The sequence below is a fragment of the Trachurus japonicus genome, chromosome 20 (genome assembly GCF_045865225.1).
Source record: "Trachurus japonicus isolate A0001 chromosome 20, Traja_1.0".
Lineage (NCBI taxonomy): Eukaryota > Metazoa > Chordata > Actinopteri > Carangiformes > Carangidae > Trachurus > Trachurus japonicus.
The window spans coordinates 13,861,889-13,884,294 of NC_140926.1; the positions used below are offsets into that span (position 1 = coordinate 13,861,889).

A 22,406-nucleotide genomic window follows, 5' to 3' on the forward strand; every position below is an offset into this window, starting at 1 on the left:
ACCCTCAAACACTCTTTTGTCCTTCCGAGCTTAACTCCTGCACACACAGCGAGAAAGTTTGCCCACAATATCTGTCGCACGGATGGTTGTGCCGGTTTGTTCCCTTTCATAGTGCACCCATTGTCCCCCGCACTGCATTCTGGGGCTCCGTGTGACACCTGCCGCCCAGTTCAGGTAAACGGGAGGCGGTGAATGCCCCGCCGCATCCGAGCAGCTCTGGTCGGATTTCTGCACTTTTTTTTTTCTTCTCTTCTCTTCTCTCTCCTGCAAAGGAAAGGACAGCGGGGGTTTCCTCTCTCTCTTTCTCTCTCTCCATCGTTTCTATGCCTGAGGTATTGTTGCATATCGCCTCTCCGGAGCTGATCGGGACAGTGCTATGAGGACTCTCCCCAAAAGCAAAACTTGCGAAGTGTACTCCGTCTGTGGGCATGGACACTCAGGCTGCTCCGCTGCACAGGTGAGTCATCCACTTTGCGCTTTTCTCTGTGCGTAAAGCACGATGCAAGACGGGAGTTTGCGCTGTTTCCTCAAACTATCCTGTCTGCATCTTGGAAATAGTCATTTTATTGAACATTTAGACACTTAAAAAAAACAAAAAAACACCAAAGGTAGGCTGTGCGTTGTAACCGGTGCCCATCCATGGTTCATCTTGATGGCAAAATCCGTCTCTAGGGATTTGGGGGTCTGGTTCTCATGAATGTCCATGCCACTTGATTGAGTGCTGACACCGCAGAGCCAGGCCGTGGGAAAGCAGACCCCTGTATCCATGCTTTGTCTGCTCCCCCGGGGACTCCTGCCAACCCCTTCAATGTTTTAGGAGATCCTTTCAGCTCAAAGATGTTCACCGTTGCTCTCAGTAAATCAGTGTCCTGCTGCCCCAGTCATAAAAACCTATGGCTCATTGATTGAGGCGTACAGGCTGCATGTTCTTTATTGCTCCTCTGTGTGTCACATAGAAATAAAAAAATCCAAAACAATTAGAAGCAACTTGAGCAGAGGCGTATGATATTTGAGTCATGGTGTTGTCTTCTGAAGGGAGAGGGGGAGTTAAAGGAGCCCACCCAGTCACTGAGCCCCCCCACGAAGCCTGAGGTGCAAGCGGAGGGGGGACGAGCTCCAGCCTGCGGCTCCTGGAGGAGGTGGATGTTAGGTCTCCTGCCTTTCTTTCCCTTCACTGCCGCCATTGCACTGACCCTCCACTACTTAACATGTGAGTACAGACTGTTGCTGCTGTTGGTGTTTTTGGTTTCTCCTCAACCTCCTTTGTCCTTAAAAATGTGTTTATCTCGACTCCCACCTACATTCACGGACAGTGCACTTGCCTCAAATCTCTACCTCCTCCTCCTCCTCCTCCTCCTCTGCAGCTCCACCCTCCTCAGTGTTCTTCCTCGGAGGCAGCGTGGAGTTCCCAGACCTGAGCTTCTCCTCGGAGCTGACTAACTCCACCTCCCCACAGTTTCGCCTGCAGACTCAGGCTTTGAACCATTATGTAAGTGGAACATTTGACTTGTCAGCGACTGCCTCCCCCTCTGAGTGACACTTTTCGGTGTTTGATCTTCCCAGCGTGGCCTGAAGCCGATCCCTGCAGCTCCATGGTTCGCAACAGCAGGCTTTCAAGAAACACTGCTGCCATCTTTCTCGTTCCCATTCCTCCTCTCCTGCGCTCTGTTTTGCATTCTTATTCATATGCTTTTCACCTTTTCTACTCTGCCCTCTATCTTCCCTCCCTGTCGCTCCCTCTCTCACTCTCTCTGTCTCTCTCTGGTGGTGTTAAATGTAAAGCTGAAACAGGAGCCGGGCTCAGTGTGTGTGTGAGTTCCCGAGACCCCCTGGGACAGGGCCCTTTCAGGGCTGAGGACAAGCCCGGCATTTGTGAGCCCAGCTAGGCCCAGGCAGCAACAGCAAGAGGAAGAGCAGGCCTTCAATAAAAACATTGTCTGTGAAGCTTTCACACAATCAGACGCTCTGTGCGCTGTTACACTACAGAGAGCAGGTGAACCTCATTTGGACGCAGGGGTTGGGAGCGAGAGACAGGGCAGTAGGACAGTCTGGGATGACAGAAGGACTGTGGGGGCTGGGCAGAGATTTGAGGAGGGGGATTTGGATTTCAGGAGCAAAAATGTCAGATGCACAACTGCAGTTCTCACTCGACAGCTTGAAATCCCCACAAGCATACACAGACAGACATCCAGAAATGTGGCTGTAATCAGCTGTGAGGGTGAGTCTGCAGGCCTGTTAAATGGTCATAGTATCTGTGCAGCGATCTGTTCATTAAAGAGCAGGTGAACTGAAGGCCAGCAGCCCATACCACCCAGGACCCTACCTGCACACAGCCTGCAGGTAGAAACACAATGGAGCTCTGTGTTGCTCAAAGTCAACATACACACACACACACACACACACACAAGAACAATGCTTTTGTTGAAGCCGGAGCTGCACGTTCAACCAGGTGCGTTCATGTGTCACTTACACGGGAACAGTGACCTCACTTGCACCGCTGTGATGTCACAGTGTATCATCTACACTACAGTATGGGTGGAGGGTTAATATTTTGTTGTGTTTCCTTTCTTTTCATGTTTTAAAAACAGTTCTCAGATCTATACGAGTCTTCTCCGTGGAGCTCCTACTACCTGTGCTCAGGAATTACTGCCTTCAGGTATCCTGCACCAAAACAAAACCCACTAACAACCTGCAATATCAACAACATGCAACATAATGTATGTTCCCTGTCGTCAGCTGTAGCAACATTGTAAAACCCTTTGTGTGACAGTGAAGGAGCAGAGGGGCTCAATGTTTTCTACTGGAGTAAATTCTCCGCCCCGGACGATGTTGCCATGGAGATGCGGACGTCCAGCCCAGAGAAGCTGCGGCGCAGGCTCCCCGGCAGCAGCAACAAGGTGCAGCGGGACAGCCGCAACGAGCAGCGCTACTACATGGAGCGAGATGACGACATGCTCCACCTACTGGGTAGAGGCTCTCACTGTTGTCTACACACACACACACACATACACACACATGTATGAACAGAGCTAGATGTAATTTCATTTTGTCTAAAACTTGTCCAGATTCTTTCAGCTGATAGCTATAATAACTCTGCAAATGCTTCACACACTACGCATTTCAGACATAACATTTTAATTACTTGTTATTACTTTAATTAATGGCAAACTCTTTGTAAATGCCTCACCCATGTGTGTGTCCCTGTGTGTGTCTGTGTGTGTAGGTTTGGACCCTGACGACTTTGAATCAGAAGAGAAATCGGACAAGATTAAGAATCCAAACAATATCCAGAGTGGGAAGTGGCAGCTTGGCTTTCAAGGTGAGGGGAAACACACCTCTGCCGTGATGCTACTGTACACATGTTTTTGTGTTGAACTGAAGCAGAAGCAACACTTAAGTGTCTGTGTAATGACACAGATTTTTGATTAAGTACAACAGAGCACGTTGTGAGGATGTTTGCGTGGTCTGCCTTGCTAAATCTAAGAGGCTTATAACAGCATGTACTTTATTTCATCCGAGACAAATTAAAGTTAAAGGAGACATATTATCCCTCTTTTCCACAAATTAAAAAGAGTTCCCAGGTGTCTTAAAGACATGTCTGTGACATGCTTTGGTCAAAATACCCCAAGGATCAAACATCACAGCTCTTTTCATCCATTCAAAACAGCCCTGTTCAGAGCAGCTGGTTTCAGTGCCTGTCCCTTTAAATGCAAATGAACCACTGCTTGCCCCGCCCACACTCCTTCTACTGGTACCAGGTAGGGGTGGGGTTATGCAAATTCAAATGCTAGGTACATCACTGGAAGACATCTGAGGGAACAGCTCATAAAAGCACATGGATTTCAATTTAGGGAGCCTGAAAATTACAGATTTTTTTTTGTCAATTCTCACATTTTGGGGGTAGGAGGGCAAGTCAAACACCCCAATATATGTTAAAGAGCCATATATGTTAAAGTGATATTTCCATAATATGTCCCCTTTAAAACATGAGCAACTGAATGGATTTGTGTGTATGAAAATAATGTGAATCACAAACTGTGGCAAAGATCTATGGGAGACTTAAGACCAGCTCTCTTCACCTCCATCATTCAAACACCTCACTGAGACACCATATGTTGCTTTTCACTCTAACGTGTCTCCCATCTGTTTGTGCTCTGCTCGCCACTGTGATTAACACAGCCACTGTAACTGAAGTAAATATTCCCGTCTCTCCATGTGTGTAGCAATGTCCTTCGACCTCTACGCCAAATATGGCAACAACCGCACCCTGAGCCTGGTGAGTCCCAAGAAGCCGTACTACCAGTGGCGTCTACGTGTGCCGTCGGGTCACGTAGTCCGACTGGTTATCCTCACCCTGCACGGTGCCACGCCAGGAAGCTGCACTGCCCACAAGCTCTCCGCCTACGACTTCCTGCTTCCTCTACAGAACAAGATCATTGCCAGGTGAAGATGAGTTAATATTGTGGAATAATAGTGGTGACTAAAATGAGAGCAGAGGGCAGAACGTGCCCTTTGCAGAAGTGGGTCAAGGCAGAAATCCTTGTGTGTTATTTGGTGCATATTTTCTTACACATGACATAAATGGCTCTACTTGATCTCAGGTGGTGTGGGCTGCCTGTCTCGGGTTCATCTCCGGTCATGAAGCTGACGTCCTCTGGGAATGTCATGTTAGTCACCTTCTCCTTCAGCAGACAGAGAGATGGAGCAATCTTCAAAGCCTATTTCCAGGCCATCCCAAAAGCAGGTGGGAGTATTCTCACGCACCGACCGAACCATTTATCTCAACCAATTACCTCATTTCCTCTGTTACTGCCTTCATACTGGAGTTATTTATTTGCAATTATCAATATACTGTATGTTCAGCAAAGTATTGTAATGTATTCTGTGCTTTTGTCTATGTCACGTCTCCCCCTACAGGTTGTGGAGGCACAATTTCCTCCTGGAACGGCTCCATTTCCTCACCCTACTACCCTTCCTATTACCCTCCTAATATAGACTGCACCTGGACACTGCGGGTGAGCCACATGAGTGTATGTACACACATGTGCTTGTGCATGTGTGTGTGCTACCAACCGTGAAAGAAGACGGAGAAAGTGGAAAGTAAAGAATGAAAGCGTGAATCATCCCTCTGTCATGTAGCCTGTCCTCACTTCCTCCTTCTCTAGTGGTCTGTGGTTTTTCTTTTATCAGGCGCCGTTGCCAGGATACTTGATCTCCATGACGATCGTGACGATGGACATTCAGGACTCCTCATCATCAGACGGCTGTGAGAAAGACTGGCTGGACATCGGAGGGGTCAAGTAAGTCGTACAACCAAGGTGCACATAGCCACGGGTCAGGATGAACTTGCCATCTATATCAGTCAAATTAATTAAAAAGCAAATTGATAATATTGCTTCACCTACTCTGAGTGTCAGTTTCTATTATCCATCTCTTCATTTAGACTTTGTAATCCGGTATCAGACAGCAGCAAAAAGCGGGTCTACTCATCTCCTCTCTCTCTCCACTTCCACTCCGATGAATCCCTCACCCATAAGGGCTTCTACTTGCTCTACCGAGCCTTCTCTCCAGAGAGCAGTAAGTAAAACACAACGCTCTCATCCCATCATATTGATTTTGCAAAAGCAGTGTTTTTGAAAACTCAATTGTAGACAAGAAACAACGATAGAATTCAAATTAATTTTACTTGCTGTGATCTCCAGCTTGTCCTCGCCAGTTTCGCTGCGGCGATGGGCGCTGCATCCCTCTGAGGAAGGTGTGTGATGGGGTTAAAGACTGCTCAGATGGACGAGACGAGGCCAGATGCTGTAAGTGTTGTTGCTGTACACTTGTTGTCTTCTGATCATAAAATGAGCACAGATCTTATGTGTTTGTGTGTCTCCTTGTCGAACATGCAGCGTCCTGCAGGCCGGGGGAGGTGCTGTGTGCTAACGGCCACTGTAAGCCTCAAAGCAGCCAGTGTGTCAGTCACAGCGCCTGTGCAGACAGCAGTGAGGAGGGCGGCTGTGGTGGTGAGCGGAGACACGAACAATAATGCTGATGCAACACATATCTGTGCTTTACTGAGTTTTAAAAGCAGATTTTAATGGGGTTCATTCTGTTTCCTCCTGTCAGGAAGTAAATGTTATCACGTGTGTCCCAACAAGGTGTGTTTGCCAAAGTCTTCAGTGTGCGACGGGATTATTGACTGCAAAGACCGCAGTGATGAACTCAACTGTACCAGAGCATGTGAGTATTCATGACACCAGGTACTGGATGACGAGATAATATAGTCCATTTTAGATGTGTTTATATTTTAAAATGTAAATCAACTCTTTTTGGTAAAGTGTGTCTTTCATCCCCTTTAGATTTTAAAGGCTGCTCCTCGTCCTCATATAAATGTGCCAATGGAAAGTGTGTTAGTAAGATCAACCCTGAGTGTGACGGCGTGAAAGACTGTTATGACGGCTCTGATGAGCTGCGCTGTGGTGAGTGCTCTCTCACAAACTCATACTTCTGTACACACACATATATATACACACATACTCCGCCTACTCGCCACCATACCAATATATTTTAAAGTACTTATTATATTAAAGGCCCCATGGCATGAAAAATGTGATTTTGGTTATTTTTTTGTGCTTGGGGAGGTCTCTGGGCCACGTATATACCTACTGCCCCATGCATCAAACTGGTCATAAACGGAGAAACACACACCGCCCATTTGTAGGAACATTCTCTTTAAGACAAGCAGATAGCACTTCCTCCTTTCTGTGATGTCACACACAAGGTAACTCCGCCCACCGTGACCAGTTGTTTTTTTTTCAGCTTAGGTTTCAGTTACTTGCCTGTGATTGGCCCGACCACATGCCACTCAAAAACAGTCAGCCAATCAGAGGAGAGGTTCTCATTCTCTCTTCTGATTGGCCAAATGACCTGTGCCTGCTAGATCTCCAGAAAGAGGCAACAGAAAGGGGCAGTAGAAACGATATTAAGCAGATCACAGGTACTCAAAACCAATGATATATCTTGTTAGGGATATCAGCAGGTAAATAAACCCAGAGAAAAGTGCACAGCATGGGGCCTTTAAAAGATTCTTCACAACTGGCACTTTATTTTTTTATTATATATTTATTGTGTACAAACTAGTTATGTTTTTTGTTTTGTTTTGTTCTGTTTTTTAGTAATGTGTAAATGCTTATGCTTGTGCTACAAGAAACGAACAAGAATCTCGTTGTATGGTCACATGCACAATGACAATAAAGTATTTTGTTCTGTTCTGTTCTGTTCTGTTCCATTCTATTCTATTCTATTCTATTTTATTTTATTTTATTTTATTTTATTTTATTTTATTTTATTTTATTTTATTTTGTTCTGTTCTGTTCTGTTCTGTTCTGTTCTGTTCTGTTCTGTTCATAACAAAGATGGAGTGGACTTCCATGTCTTTGTATTTGTCCCCTCAGGCTGTGGCACCAGGCCCAGGAAGCGTACTAAGATAGTGGGGGGCTCTGATGCCGGAACGGGGTCGTGGCCGTGGCAGGTCAGCCTCCAGATGGAGCGTTATGGTCACGTCTGTGGAGCCACGCTGGTCTCTAACCGCTGGCTCATCTCTGCAGCTCACTGCTTCCAGGATTCAGATGCCATTAAGTAGGAGAGACACCCGAAAGCCTCATCACTGTAGTCGTAATGGATGTGTACTGTATGCACTCTTCATGCGTAATGTGTCTGCAGATACTCAGATGCTCGTGCGTGGCGGGCCTACGTGGGAATGCGCGTGATGACCGTGGGGAATAACGGCGCAGCCACCAGGCCGATCCGGCGCATCCTGCTCCACCCACAGTACGACCAGTTCACCTCCGACTACGACATCGCTCTTCTCGAGCTCGGCGCTCCCATCTTCTTCAACGACCTGGTGCAGCCGGTGTGCGTCCCTGCCTCCTCACACGCCTTCACCACCGGGACGACCTGCTACGTCACCGGCTGGGGCGTCCTCATGGAGGATGGTAGGAGCTGGCGAAAACTATCCAAAGAAACTGAAGAGCTAGATCACAGAGAGTATAAGGTCTTAATAAAGCATTGGAAAGTGTTTTTAAGCAGGTGCAACACAGACAAGTGTTAAAGGGATAGTTCAACATTTTGGCAAATTGAGAGTTGTTTTAGAGGCAAATTCATGCAAAACCAGTGATGCACGTTTCGGTCGGGGGCAGTTTTTCGGCAAGCAGTCTCTGCATTTGCATTTGTCTCGTAACGTTCTGTTATTATCTCATAGCGTGGTGAATGTGCAGGTCACAACTTGTCCACCAGAGCATTTTGGAGTTGTTGGATTGTGTATTTGATAAGTTTGATGAGGGAAACCAAGAAATCCCATTAGCCTCCGTAGCGTAGCTCTGAGCAGCTCGCACCTAGAATTAAAGGTAACAAACCTACTGCTATGACTATAGTTGGCATGGGCCAATTTGCCAAAATGTTGAACTAGCCCTTTAAGGCATATTCATATTTTTGTAATAACTCAAAATGTTCCTGTCGTGTGTTTGTGTCCACCACAGGAGAGCTGGCCTCTCGCCTACAAGAAGCCTCAGTGAAGATCATTAACAGGAACACTTGTAACAAACTGTATGATGATGCCGTCACTCCCAGAATGCTTTGTGCTGGGAACTTGCAGGGAGGGGTGGACGCCTGCCAGGTGAGTGTGCACATTATTTATTATAATGCCATTAACACTCGTTCTCAGACAGACAGTGTGATGATGATGATGATGTGTTGCAATTTATTTTTCATCATAACCACAAAGTGTACAGCTGGCCTCAAGGAAACACAGCTCAATATATGTTTTCCCAGAAATTATGTCTTATCAACAAAAGAGCATGTGAGCATGAAGAAATAAAATTATGTCTGCACAGTAGGCTGCAGGAAAATATCCAAGAATAACTGAAGACAGCTGTTGAACTTTTATTGGACACAGTTGTGAAAGAGTCACCAAATGATCTGGTTGCTACTCAACAGATGAGATTTCATCCGCAGGTGTTGAAAATATCATAAAACAAATTAGTACAGAAGATCCACTAAAGACTAGTTAGCGAACAGTAGCAAAATTAGGTAGGGATAGCTACACAGCTTAAAGGAATAGTTCATCATGTTGGCAAATTGGCCAGTTGCCATAATCTCTATAGTTTTAGCAGTAGGTTTGTTACCTTCAATTGTCGGTGCAAGCTATTTTTAGAACAGCGGAGCAGAGCCGCAAGCCGCTCAGAGCTAGGCTACGGAGGCTAATGGGATTTCTTGGTTTCCCTCATCATTGGCTCGTGCCTCTGCAGCTGTCAGCGATGACTCATGTCAAAGTGTGTGAAATTTCAGTTTGGGTAGACTGTTGCGTGTCCATTATTTTGAATGTAGTGAGTAAGTGGGAAGGAGGGGGAATTTGAGAAACTGTTGTGTCACTGGATGTCTATCCATGTGACTCAAACTTTGTGGGATTTTCTTTAAATTTAGCAAAATAAATAAACCCATAATTTAAACAGAAATGACTCACACCACCACCCTACCTCCTCTTTTTATCTGGTATTTATCTGTTTGCTTGTTCGTGTTTGTGTGTGTGGCCTCAGGGTGACTCAGGAGGTCCACTGGTGTGTTTAGAGCGCGGCAGGCGGTGGTTCCTGGCCGGGATCGTGAGCTGGGGTGAAGGTTGCGCGAGGCAGAACCGTCCCGGCGTCTACACACAGGTGGTCAAGTTCAGCGACTGGATCCATCAGCAGACTAAAGGACAGGTGTGATGATCACCAGACTGACACACTGAGCAAAATGACAAACCTAAAACACACAGGACGACGGCTTCAGACGTCGAGTCTTATCTCCAGACTGCTGTCATGATGGCATGACGACACATTCACTCCGTTTTTGAGGGCAACAGCAGCAGCAGCAGCAGCAGCAGCAACGTACCAGTGTGGGCATCATCCCCCAGTCTGTACGAGCTCAGACCTCGTCTCAAATAGTGGCCATGTTCACATGCACAAAAACCTCAGCACTTCACCTGAATATTAAATTGACGTGGTTCTGGGTCACTGAGCATACATTTTACAATTTGCTTGGAACGTATTACAACTTAGATTACAAGATTTATGATGCAATACATGCTCCAAAATTACAAACTACACTGTAAAAACACTCAGTTAGCTTTCGGGGACTACTCTGTGCACAAATGTAGACTAAACTGTGGGTCAGTATTTATTTTATTATCAAATCTCTTTTTACAAATATTGTTGGAATCCAAATTTCCTCCTCTTTATTCGATGAAACTTGGCACTTGTGATCATATGTTTGCATTTTTCAAAAAAAAAAATTAGAAAAACATCAAAGAAACTGTGAGAGACAATCAGATTTTTACAGCACCACTTACAGCTGTGGGACTTGATTATCTTCAATAACTCCTGTGCTTAATCGACAGTTCATTTTCATTCTCTTTTTAATTTTCTCACCGCTCTCCGTGGATGTAAGGCGTCGTCTGAGCTGCACTTCCCACAGGGCAACATCAGTCATTGCACACTGTGTCTTCTTGCAGCTAAAAGCCCAAATATTCTTGGCGTAGCATCGTAAATCCAAATCCTAAATCTGGTTAAACTGTTCTGCTTTCAGAAAATCTAAAAACAAATCAAATGCATTTCTGTTTTGACAAAAATAGTATGTTTGAGTCTCTGCATCAAAGGCTGGCCTGTAGCAGATGGAGAGGTCAGCACCTCCTTAAACATCAGGCTGCACGGTCGGCCAAAATGGTGGCCATTTAAGGTGCTGTAAAAAACAACAATAGTCTTTTTTTATTGGATGTGGAAACAGTTCTCTCCCCTCGGTCGGTCACCATGCATCTCCATTTGTCCATGTACTGTATATGTGTATTCAGTGTGTTGCTTTTGTACTGTATGTGCATGTATGTGAATTTGTATGTCATGCGTCATAGCTTCGTGTTGAATATATTCTGTAGTGGAGTGAAAAATCCCTCAGTAGGAGGTGGTGGTAATATATTTTGCATTTCTGATTCACTGTGATGTTTTAATTTATCTTCACGGTGCCTCCTTTCTACTTCTTGCTTGAGTCACTTCTGAAAACCATGAGGAACAAAAATATGATTCATCAGGTGGAAACTTTCAAATCATCATTTATTTTGTAGACACTCTCTCCACATTCAGCTCACATCTCCACCCAGTGGTCAGTCTGTGCCACTGCCTTGCCTCTTTCACTGTATCTACTGAGGGGATGATGCACCTTACACACACACAGCATTGCTAAATGATATCACATTATATGCCTTTATATTAAAGACACCGTTTCCAACAGCAGGTCAGGCATTTGTTTCTCATCCAAGCTCTTAGACGGGCTGTAGCTTTATTTTCTTATGACTTTGACCCATTTCTCAACTTTCAACATGTAGTTGTTGCTTTTAAACTGCATTGCCTTCAGTGACACACCTGTGCAGCGGTTATATTGCATAACAATGACCTAAGGATGTGTATATGCAGGTTGCCTGTGCTCGGGTGGTGAACTCAGTGTTTCCTCAGGCTGCTGTCCGAGGCGCACAGCTGTTTGTTTATTTTTTGAGGAGAGATCGACAGCTCGGGAATCAGAGACAAGTGTCTGCCAAGTCGTTGATGCGGACACCACACGTTTACCCCGGTGCCTACGTGCTGATCATCGCGTAGCCAACAGCAATCATCATATAAGATTTCCTCATAGAGTTGCCCCGTGCACATTCCGTGACACACGGGTACATGTCATGGTTGGAGGTGTTAGATAGAAGCTGGGTGGCTGTTTCACGTGTCAATATGTTTATTGAAAATGCTCATAAATAGGCTTTTTCGTTGTTGTTTTTGGATACCACAGTATTTTCTCATCAACACCTCTCTGGTGGATGAGGTTGACCACTGGGGAGATCTTTAAAAAAAAAAAAAAAGGGAAAAAGAGAGAGGGGTGGGGGTGGGGGTGGGGGGCTGTTACGCGCCCTGGGTGTGTCAGTGGACGTCACGGAAGTCCTCTATCCGGTGGCTGCACTGTGGGAACTGTATAAATCCGCGCCGCTGTCCAAAACGATGGGAAAAAGTTGCACTGGAGTTCAAGCCGTGGTGTCCTGTTGCGTGATCTCCCGCAGCTATCCTCAGGAAAAACCAACCATCTCCACTCACCGCCCGTCAGCAGCAGCAGCAGCAGAGCGCAGCAGCCCGAGCGCGCTGTTGTTGTGTCCCGTCTGTGTGTAGTCCACTCTTTTTTTAAGGGGAAGAACAGCAGGAATAAAACTGGTTTCATATTTTATAATTGAATATCTGCGTCGGAGTCGCCAGACATGATGAACTGTGTTCTCATCTGCCTGCTTTGTGGATTGTATGGTGTTTTTGCAAAAGGTAAGTAACAGGTTTACTCTTGTTGCTGCTGCATGCACAGTGCACAGAGCACCTGCTGTCAAGATCTGAGCTTGTCAAAAAATATATTTAAACACTTGTTCAGGTATTTCAAAGTGGAGTTCTGCGCAATATTTGTAATTTCTTAATTCAGTTTTAATGTAAACCGAAGTGAAAACTCACTGATATTACCTCGCACAAAAAAAACAGTCATGATCAGCACATATCAGGGTTTTTATTTTTCTTTCCTTCTTTTTTTTGGAAGGAGAGACATTTCCATCATGGTGGGAAAAAAAAAAAAGACGTGCAAATTCCTGTGGGGTGCGAGCGCTCATTAATCAGTCAATTAAGTGCTCTGTGCGATCGCTGTCCAGCTTGTAAACCTCTGTCCGCTCCAAGTGCACTCAGCCAGATAAGCGGCGTCCTTCGGGACTCCTGTTTGGATAACGCGGACCTCTGTGGCCGAGCTCCTTGTGCGTTTGGCCCCGGTTGAATGGACACATGCAGGGCGTTGTTTCCTGACACTGATGAGTTTGTCAAATGGACCTTCTCTGATGTAGATGGACGAGGGGTCGCGACCAAACTGGAGGAAAACATCCAGCGAGCAGGATCCATTGTTAATGTGCGTTTATGGATAAAACAGTCTGCGCGTCGCTGTGACGCGCTCCGCAGATCCTTCAGGTGGTGTGGCTGCAAAATGAAATGAAATGTGATATATTACAATATATATATAGATATATATTATTTTGAAGATTATCTTTTTGTACAGATGAGCACTTTGTAGTCCTGGGTAGGCTATGGCTTTAATGAAACTCATAACAATTGTTTCCTGTAGTTGTTTCAACAAATATTTGTTGTAAACAGGACTTATGATGTCGCCATAGATAAGATTTATTCTGAAAAACGCAGTGATTAATAGAATAACCCTATACATTTGAAATATTTAATTTAAGGCCACAATAATCCGCCTTATATTCACTCTCCGTATTGTATTACATGAATTTAAATTCCCATGTCATGTAGTAATGTTCAGTCATATCTCATATGGATATATCCCAAAGTTACTGTCAAAAGATCATATAATTTACTTCATAATGATATTATCATGGCGTCAATACTGTTTGTTATTTTAAAATAAAAAATTGAAATTGAGATTATGATAAATCTTTCTCTAAATATGTAAAAACACATAAATTATATACTTCAGTGATCAGCCCATGGGTAAACTAAACTATGATTTTGAATTAGGAACCCCATTTGTTATCTGAGATCATCATATTGCAGAAAAATAGATTCCCTACTGATTCTCTAGAAATGATCTCCACAGACCTCAGTGATTCACTACAAACGGATCTGAGTTGAATATCACTTTTGTCACGGATACTATCGCTTTCCTCTATGCTGCCAAATGATTCTAACAAACTTCCTGAAGAGTCAGTCTCGGGGATTTTCCCAAGAAAATGACTGACATTGACTTTCTCTGTGATGAGAATGAGACACTCAGCTCTCCCTTGATTAGGTGAATAAGCAGGAAGTGCTGAATTATTTTGGAAATTGGGCTTCCCAGCTTCCCAGCTGGTTGAAAAGGCCCCAAAAGGCCTGGAGGAGATCCTTTACTTCCCCTCTGTCTTCCCTTACCCTGTGTGGGAGTGTGTGCGTGAATGTCTGTGCGTGTGTGTGTGTGTGTATTTCTTGCCTACCCACACACACTGTCAAACCCGAGGAAATAGTATAGGAAGTGCTAGCAGAGTGAGTAATGCTAGATCTGCTCAATGGGGCATCCACTGGGAACAATGATGCTGACAATGAATGGGAATAATGGACTTTGGTGATAAACTCACTAACTGCCTTACAAGTGATTTAACTTCACAGGGCAGAGAGATAGCTGTGTTTTCAGAAGTGTTTTGAGGTGTGTGTTGTACAATCTATAAGGAGCAGTCAGAGTGAAGGACGGACTTCCCTGAATGATGTTTCCGCTGTTGTTGGGAGGAAGGAAGGGCGGACAGACAGGCGTCTTTATCTCTCATTAATAAACCTCAGCGATGGAGTGGAGGAATGCCTTTTTGATTTGATAAACAAGAGGGACACTGCTTACGCATTTCCACACAAGTTGTCAAGTGGCCTGAGCGAGGAGATGGCGAGGAGGGTCACAGATACCGTGGCCTGGATGGAGGACGTGCTGGAGAGCCATGGGACTCACCGAGACAGATTCTTGAGAAGTTGCTTTTGTCCAGTTTGCAGTCGACGTTACTTACAGGAACCGTCCAAAATATTTATTGGTTGTAAAGTGTTTTGTCCTCCAGGATTTCCTCTGAAAGGGCCCTCATGTTGAGCTGGCTCGACTGAAGGGGATTTGAATTGTGTTGAATATAAATGCAAAGAAACAGCAGACACCACACCTGTTTACACCAACAAGCCCCCGTTTCAGCACATGAGACCCTGAAATACAACTGATCTCACAGGATGGAAGGGGGGGCAAATCATACAGGAGTTACATTTCATAATTACTAATAACACAGAGTCACACAATCTTAATGTACTTACTCAGTGATTAACTGTTGCTTGTTCTCTGTGTCTGCAGATAAAGAACAAAAGGGCAAATACAGCGTCCCCAACTTGGATGTGAAAACCAAACAGCTGGTCGTGGACACCAACCAGACGATACTGCTCAGCTGCAGGTGAGTGTCAGGTAGATGGATGTGGGTGCTAGGGGGAAAGGTGAGGGCGGGGTGAGCAACGGCTCTCATGACTGATTTGAGTAAATAAAAGTACTTAAACTTGACATTTTAATATTTACAGAAAAATGACTGAAACTACACCTACAGTGTTGTGAAAAAGTATTTGCTCCCTTCTTGATTTCTTTTTAGATCATCAAACAAACTGTAATATTAGACAAAGATAACCTAAGTGAATATAAAATGCAGTTTTTACAGTATTTCATTCATTAGGGAAAAAAAGCTATCCAAACCTACCTGGGCCTATGCGAAAAAGTATCATGACCTAACGGTGATAAACCAACTTTTTTGGAAAACTGAGTTCAATTTCACTATCCATCACTGCCAGACCTGTTGCATCAAGAAATCACTTAAAGAGAAGGAGATGAGACTAAAAATCAAAAAAGCAACACACACAAGATGAAAAAACAAAATCTATCAGTCTTGAAAGCATTAGAAAGTCATTTCTAAAGCTTTGGGACTCCAGCGAGCCATGGTGAGAGCCTTTATCAACAAATAGAGAAAACATGGAACAGTGGTGGAAACTTCACCAGCAGCGGAAGCTTTACCAAAATAGCAACGACTCATCCAAACAGAACTCAACTTCTGAAGAACTGAAGGCCTCACTCGCCTCAGTTCAGGTCAGTGTTTATAATTCAACCACAAGGAAGAGACTGGGCACAAACTGCATCCATGAGAGAGTTACAAGGTGAAGAAAGAACACAAAGGCTCAACTCATTCTTGAACAACAACAAAAAAACATCTTGACAATCCCCAAGACTTTTGGGGAAATATTCTGTGGGCTGACGAGACAAAAGTTGAACTTTTTGGAAGGTGTGCTTCCTGCTACATCTGGTGTAAAAGTAATACAGCATTTGATTAAAAAAAAGACCATCATACCAACATTTACACATGGTGTTAGTGTGATGGTCCATGGCTGCTTTGATGCTTGAGGAACTGGACGACTTGCAGTAAGGTCAGTAAGGTCAGTTCCTGACCTTAAGGTCAAGCGCTCTTGGTTGTTTCTCCATTTGTGGATAATGGCTCATATCTTGGTTGGCTGGGGTCCCAAAGCTTTAGAAAACCTTTGAAGTGCGGATTTCATTCACTCCAAGGAACATATCCAAACATATCAAAAAAGAATAGAGCCAAAACTGGTGGTTTATTATGGTAATCATAGTTTTTATTATGGTGTAAATTACAATACACTTCTAGAAATGCAATGTGGACCAATAAAAAGACAATTTCTTTTTAAAACATTTTCTCAACACTTACTAGCAACTGTTTCTACACTGGTTGAACTTTTTACTTGGAGAAAACTAGTGACATAGATGAAGAATTCGTGTTTTATTTTTATTTTTAATACCTAACACATTAAAGAAAAGAACAAAAGAAACCAAATCAAACCAATCAACTTAAATCACAAGTACTTTAGTAGTTTTTATATCGCCCTCATTAGGCCACTACATGAAGTTTAAATCTCTTTCCTTCTTACACACTTCCTCCACCTCCATATGGTAGAACGATCATTAGATAAAGAGATGCAGTTCCTGTGATGTAAGCTGAATGTGAACGTTGAAGTCCGCCAAGTGTGTATCCGTTTCAACCCCCTCTACCTGCGGACCAGGGGGCGCTGGGAGCTGACATGGGCGTACCCGTCGGCTTTGGACAGAGATGAGGTGCGAGTGGAGGAACGCCGCTGTGGGAGGAGAGGCCAGCAGTTCTGCAGCAGCCTGACGGTCGGCCGCGGCCAGGCCCAGCACACAGGCTCGTACCGCTGCAGATACCGACACCGGCCACGAAAACAGACCTCCGTTTATGTTTATGTCACAGGTAACACACTACTGCACTTTTTTTCCATCCATCTTTCTTTCTCTGTAGCTGTCCTCTATAGTCTGTCTCATACTCACTCCTTCACCCTGTCGCGCTTATTGTTTATATCCCCAGGTTAAACAGGATGTAGTGGGTGCTAAATACAGACCAATGCCAGAGAGCCAATTATATCTAAACACTGTTTGTCCCAACAACACATCCTTCTAGATGAGTCTGGCACAGTTTCACCCCCCCTCCTCCCCTTGCCGCTCTTTTCTCAGCCCGGGCCTACCTCCCTGTTGTCTATATATAAATCCTTTTTTACTTTCGTTTACGTGCTACCTCGAGGCCAGGAATAGCCCAGCTGCTGAAAGGCTCAGGCCCGGGCAGAGTTTCCCAGGGCATCAGCCTTATCTGCTCGGCTCAGCCTTGCTTGAAGCATCCTGTGCTTGGGGGAGGAGGGGAAGGGCTCGAGGGGGGGTGTGATGGGAGGGGATGTCGCTGTGTCTCTACAAGGTGGCGGCGGGGAGGTGTAGTGTAGTGTGGAAGTGTGTTTATGTGTGTTTGAGAGAGAGAGGAGCCGAGAGGGATGAGATGAAGGCCAGAGGCTCGGTGGTATCCAGGGGCAGAGGAGGCACCATGTCTGCCCAGACGCCTCCTCCCTGTCCTGGAAGGTGACGCTGCTCGGGGCTGGGCCGCACCGGCGGTGTGGAGCTGGGCAGATGGCCAGGGTCACAGGGCATGCTACTGTTTGGCCAACAGGACCCTCGGGGGCCATCAATCGCTCAGGTCGCCACGTCCATTAAGCGTCAGACTTGGCCTGCGGCTCTGCTCAGACGTTGCCTCCCTCTTTTTTAGTCCTCTATTAGGAATCAAAGCAAGAGAAGGAAGCCCTCAGTCCGCTAGTCCTTGGGGTACTTTTGTTCGAATGTTCAGAGATTTGCTTTCCTTGAATAACACCCTATGGTAACAAACAATACAGTGAGCAACACCCACACCTTTGAATGGCACAGAACTATTACAGTAGTCGAGCTGGGAGGAGAAAGCACAGAGCGGCCGTTTGATTGCTTCTAAACAATCTGTGTGTTTATTGTTGACTGCAGGCAGTCATTTGCTGAATGGGTATTCAATGAATGGGTGTGGAGGACAGTGTATGTTTAGGAGTGTGTGTCTGTTTGTTTTTGTTTGTTGTTGAGATTGATACTTGGAAGTGTGTGTGTTTGTTTGTGTGTTGTGCATTAGAAGCAGCTGATTGTTTTCTTTCCTTTCTGTGTGTGCATGAAATTAAAGGGTCGGTTCACAGAAAAGGATTTAAAACAACAACATATTTTCTCACTCTGTCAAGGAGGCTTTTATTGTTTCGGGTCGACTCTTCAGAATAAGGTCACACACTGCAGACCAAATGACAGATGATTCATTTTGGCCTGCATTTCGCCTCTGAGGCCACACACAGACGTCTTTACCGACGACGCAAACACTTCCAGGGCTCAAAAAAGAGCTACTGAATTATTCCCTTGGTGTAAAACTCTACATTTTTACTTTTTTTATCATCCTAAAATCAGGTAAAGATGCAAATAAATCATGTCTCACCATGAAGATGATACTGATTTCAAATAGTCTGTGTTTTTAGGAATATGTCTAGATTTCTGCCTCTATATCGTGTTTCCTTGGACTGTGTTAATCCTTTCAGTGGAATAACTTCTGACTGAAGAAATATTTCCTAAGAAAACACACTTGCCAACATGCCAACATATTGCACATGTTGTCATGTTGGCAAGTGTGTTTTCAAACATTATCAATCAGGTTATGAGTTCAGGATGATCAGGTTTCAGTGCTAAGAACAACATAAAGATGATTAATATCACACACAGGAACAGATCCAAACATATAAAAAATGAAAAGAACTAACACAGGTGGTTTATTAATTTATAAATCAGTCAACAGAAATAATATTCATAATGATTTTTATAGCAAATTAATCATTTCTGCCCCTTTTCAATCCATTTATGTATCTCTGTTTTTGTCGATGCATATTTAATATCTCTCTAGTTTTTTAACAGTTTGCAGTGTAAACCAAGATGTCAGTTGTGGTGGGATTTTTTCAGAAAGAAAAAACAAACAATGGAGATTTTTAAATCATGTATATTCAGTAATAGTTAGTTAGTTAGTTAGTTGGGTAAGTGAAAAGATGCCCATTGCTGTAATTTAGATGAACTGACCCTTTAAACTAATCACATGTATACTTTCCTCTATGTGATGCCTCCATGCAATCATTTTACAAGCTTATTATCCGTACCATATGTGTCCCTGACCGCAGTGTTTGGGTTTCAGACAGCCAGCAGCCATTTGTGGAACGTCCGAAACAGAGCCCAGATGTGTTGTACCTGAAGGCGCAAGAGCCGCTGCTCATTCCCTGCCGGGTCACCCACCCCAACATCACCACCACCCTGGTCAAGGTCAGTGCAAAAAACCCCCCCAAAAAAGAACAACTCATAATTTCAGATATTCGTTCGGATTCTCATTCTGATATGTTGTCTGCATCATCTTTACATGTACAGTGTGTGTCTGTGCACTCACGCCACACTTTGCTCAGCCACCCCACACTCACATTCATCTTCTGTACATCATCAAATCAGCCCAGTTCTTTCCATCAGGGCTCACACACACACACACACACACACACACATATATATATATACAACACAACGCATTGTCCCGCTGTTTCTCCCTCTGCAGATCATTTGCCACATTGTTCTTATCTTGGCAGCCATTACACTGTGGCGTGTGTGTCCGTTTGTTTATGTCCGTCTGCGGATATGTGTGAAAGTGTGTGCGGATATGTTTGTGAGTGTTGGTGCTTGAGTGCTGAGTGAGGGAGAGAGTGAGCAGAGTTACTAAGTGCAAAGAGGAGCATTTAGAGTGCTTGCTGACTGTGTGTCTGTTGTGTGTTTGAGCTCATGCATGTGTGTGCATGTTAGTATATCAATGTATAGAAGGACTGTAGTTTCATCTATACAGTATGTTATAAGTGCTACCAAGGCTACCAATCAAAGGTGTCTCTTTCTTTACGGGTGTTTTCCAATCAAACGGTGCCCATGGCAACACTGCCGTCACCTCTGGAGACAGGACATAGGGTTTGAAGTGCCCCATTGGCCCCAAGCCGGGAGCACTTCCTACATCTCAACCTCTGCCTCTTGTAGTAAGAGTCCTGGCTGCCAGCTTCCCCCAAGTGATGCTTTAACCAGCTGCTGTGCCCGGCGGAGGAAGCAGGGGCAGCTACTGTTGGCCCCTGACACATCAAAGTGCGGCCCATTCTCTTCGGTCATAATGCGATGGCTTGTGCGTCACTGTAGGAAGCGTATTGTGGTCTAACGACAATAGAGTAGCTGTTAAACATGCAAAGGGCGCTGGTCTAGACAATCCAAATGAGCAATAATAAGAAGGTGTTGCTCAATTTTTTTTTTGCTTATGAGATATTTCCTGACTTTTAACTCCAGGTGTGATTCAAAGTGTAAAAATGCCAGGCCCTACCCTACTCTACTTCCCATCATGCAACCAAAAACGTCTTTGTTCGACTAGTCTGCCAGATAAATGCCTAAAGTTGTCTAACCAATAGGCTATAAAAGTGAGGGGATAGTCATAGTTGCACAAATTCATCCTCTGGGTAACATGATTGTCTGGACAAAATTTCTTGGCAGTCAGTCCCATAGTTGTTGAGTTATTTCAGTGTGGACTAAACAGACTAACATTGCCCTCCAAAGAAACACGGTGCTAACGTGGCTAATAAACAAGCGTGCAAATCCAGGAAGTGCAAAAATATTACTAGAAAGAAATAAGACCCTGAATGTCACATCCTACATGTTCCCCAGGCTCTAAATATGATCTTAAAACACACATGGCTGGACATCAAGACACTTACGCACAACTTTTTTTCCTGCTTCCATCTCCTCCCAAATGCCTGGGACCACTAAGGTAATTATTCTAAAAATAGTTTTCCTCCTCTTCCTCCTCTAACCTGCGCTGGCCGGTCTGAACCAGGAATCCACTCTCTGTCACAGCCCCTGGAGTGTTTTTTTCCTGGAAGGATTTAGCACTTCGCTGGGATCTTTAACATGACCCTTCTCGGTGGGAACAATACCCAGGAGGCCGTGCTCTCTCTCTCTCTCTCTGTCTCTGTCTCTCTCGCTCCGGGCCGTGAAAGTGACCGGCGGGTCCCGGAGGTCCGGCATGATGGGGTCGACCTGGGGTTCCAGTCAAAATGTCTATATCCTGCGGTAACAGGATGCGGGGAGATCGACTGGAGTCACGTTTCTCATATCCTGACTCCCTGAACCCGCTGGCTCCTCCCCTCCGTTCCTCCACCTCCACCGCCGCCTCGCCTTTATGTCGGGTTAGAAGATGGGTGTGAGAGTGGCAGAGAGGGCACCGAGGGCGCTCAGGGGGGACATTAGCTGGTTTTTGAAGAGTGAGGAGGGGGGAAGTATCAGTGGGGGAAAGAGAGAGGGGGGTGGGGGTGGGGGTCTACCTGCTCCCCAGAGAGAGGGTGGGAGGCTTCCACTGTGTCACAGTAACATTTCCTTGAAGCAGCCTCCAAGAAAACAACAACGTTGCACTGTTACACAAGTGTCCACATCAAGGTAGCCAAGAAACCGATTATAAAACCAACGCTGCGGGAATACGTCTTTCATTTTGCTGGTCCCTGAAATGGATCCGTGCATTAAACCACACAAACCCAGACCAGGATTAAACCTAAGATGAGCCTGAGTTGAGGCAAACACATTTCCAATCTGCAGTTGCACAAGAACCAATCACATAGACCTCATGTCATAAGTGTATTGCATCTGTTCCCTCGTTCCACTGCACGTGTTGTGCATTATCCAAACGTTGCATTGTTTTGTTTTTTCTCACATAAAAAAGAGACTCGACAAGAGGAATTAGATCTTACATCCAGGTACTTGAAACGTGCCTATCTTTTTTGAGGATACAGAACAGAATGGTCAAAATCAAAGCAGCAGAGACACAGATACGACGTTTAGCCTCTAGTATCAATCAAACTGCAAAAACACTGGATCCTACAATCACCATAATGCAATCTAATAGCATTCTATTATTATTCTCATTCAATTAGCACCGAATTCCTACACCCTAAAGGCCCACTCCTTTTAAACTGCACACTTCTCGTTCACAATTTAGTAGAAGAAAGAAAGAAAGAAAGAAAGAAAGAAAGAAAGAAAGAAAGAAAAGATAAAAAGATAAGATATATCCTTAGCTCAGGTTGAGATTAAATCAGTTTTATTTTCTCATAATTTAGAAAGCCTGGGGGTTGTGACCTGATCGGCAGCATGCCTTTTTAAATCAAACAAAACAGAGATGATACATTCTTCTGCCTCACTCCTTTTTTTCAGTGGAAGTGATGCTATAATTGATGATGTCTATAATAGTTCAGCTTCAGAGTGAGTCAGCTGTGGCTCTGTTCTTCCCTAATCTTTCCTTGGGTGTTTGTGGTTCCAGATGCGCTCCG

The 22,406-nt window shown here is 44.7% G+C and overlaps 2 protein-coding genes across 3 annotated transcripts in view; both read left to right on the top strand.

Annotated features, from left to right (window-relative positions):
- The first annotated feature begins 324 nt into the window (after positions 1 to 324).
- On the top strand, positions 325 to 10,037 carry LOC146966580 (suppressor of tumorigenicity 14 protein homolog). Of its 2 annotated transcripts, none has more exons than XM_085763815.1 (19): positions 325 to 457; positions 1,036 to 1,210; positions 1,365 to 1,489; positions 2,589 to 2,656; positions 2,771 to 2,967; positions 3,224 to 3,319; positions 4,224 to 4,443; positions 4,602 to 4,744; positions 4,918 to 5,015; positions 5,191 to 5,300; positions 5,444 to 5,577; positions 5,703 to 5,807; positions 5,898 to 6,011; positions 6,115 to 6,228; positions 6,348 to 6,467; positions 7,443 to 7,626; positions 7,711 to 7,982; positions 8,526 to 8,662; positions 9,582 to 10,037. In XM_085763815.1, the coding sequence occupies exons 1-19, from the start codon at positions 377 to 379 to the stop codon at positions 9,747 to 9,749; spliced, it is 2,661 nt and encodes an 886-aa protein (XP_085619941.1). In that variant the 5' UTR covers positions 325 to 376; the 3' UTR covers positions 9,750 to 10,037. The 2 variants fall into 2 exon arrangements, with proteins under 2 accessions (XP_085619941.1, XP_085619942.1); XM_085763816.1 differs by having other exon boundaries at positions 5,898 to 6,008.
- A 2,018-nt stretch (positions 10,038 to 12,055) lies between these two features.
- The window catches only part of flt1 (fms related receptor tyrosine kinase 1), a 33,542-nt gene continuing 23,191 nt past the window's right edge, over positions 12,056 to 22,406 (top strand). The window contains exons 1-4 of the mRNA XM_085762613.1: positions 12,056 to 12,362; positions 14,941 to 15,037; positions 16,701 to 16,906; positions 19,217 to 19,341. Coding sequence (XP_085618739.1) covers positions 12,305 to 12,362; positions 14,941 to 15,037; positions 16,701 to 16,906; positions 19,217 to 19,341 — 486 coding nt within the window. The 5' untranslated portion in view covers positions 12,056 to 12,304. The remainder of the gene's footprint in view (positions 12,363 to 14,940; positions 15,038 to 16,700; positions 16,907 to 19,216; positions 19,342 to 22,406) is intronic.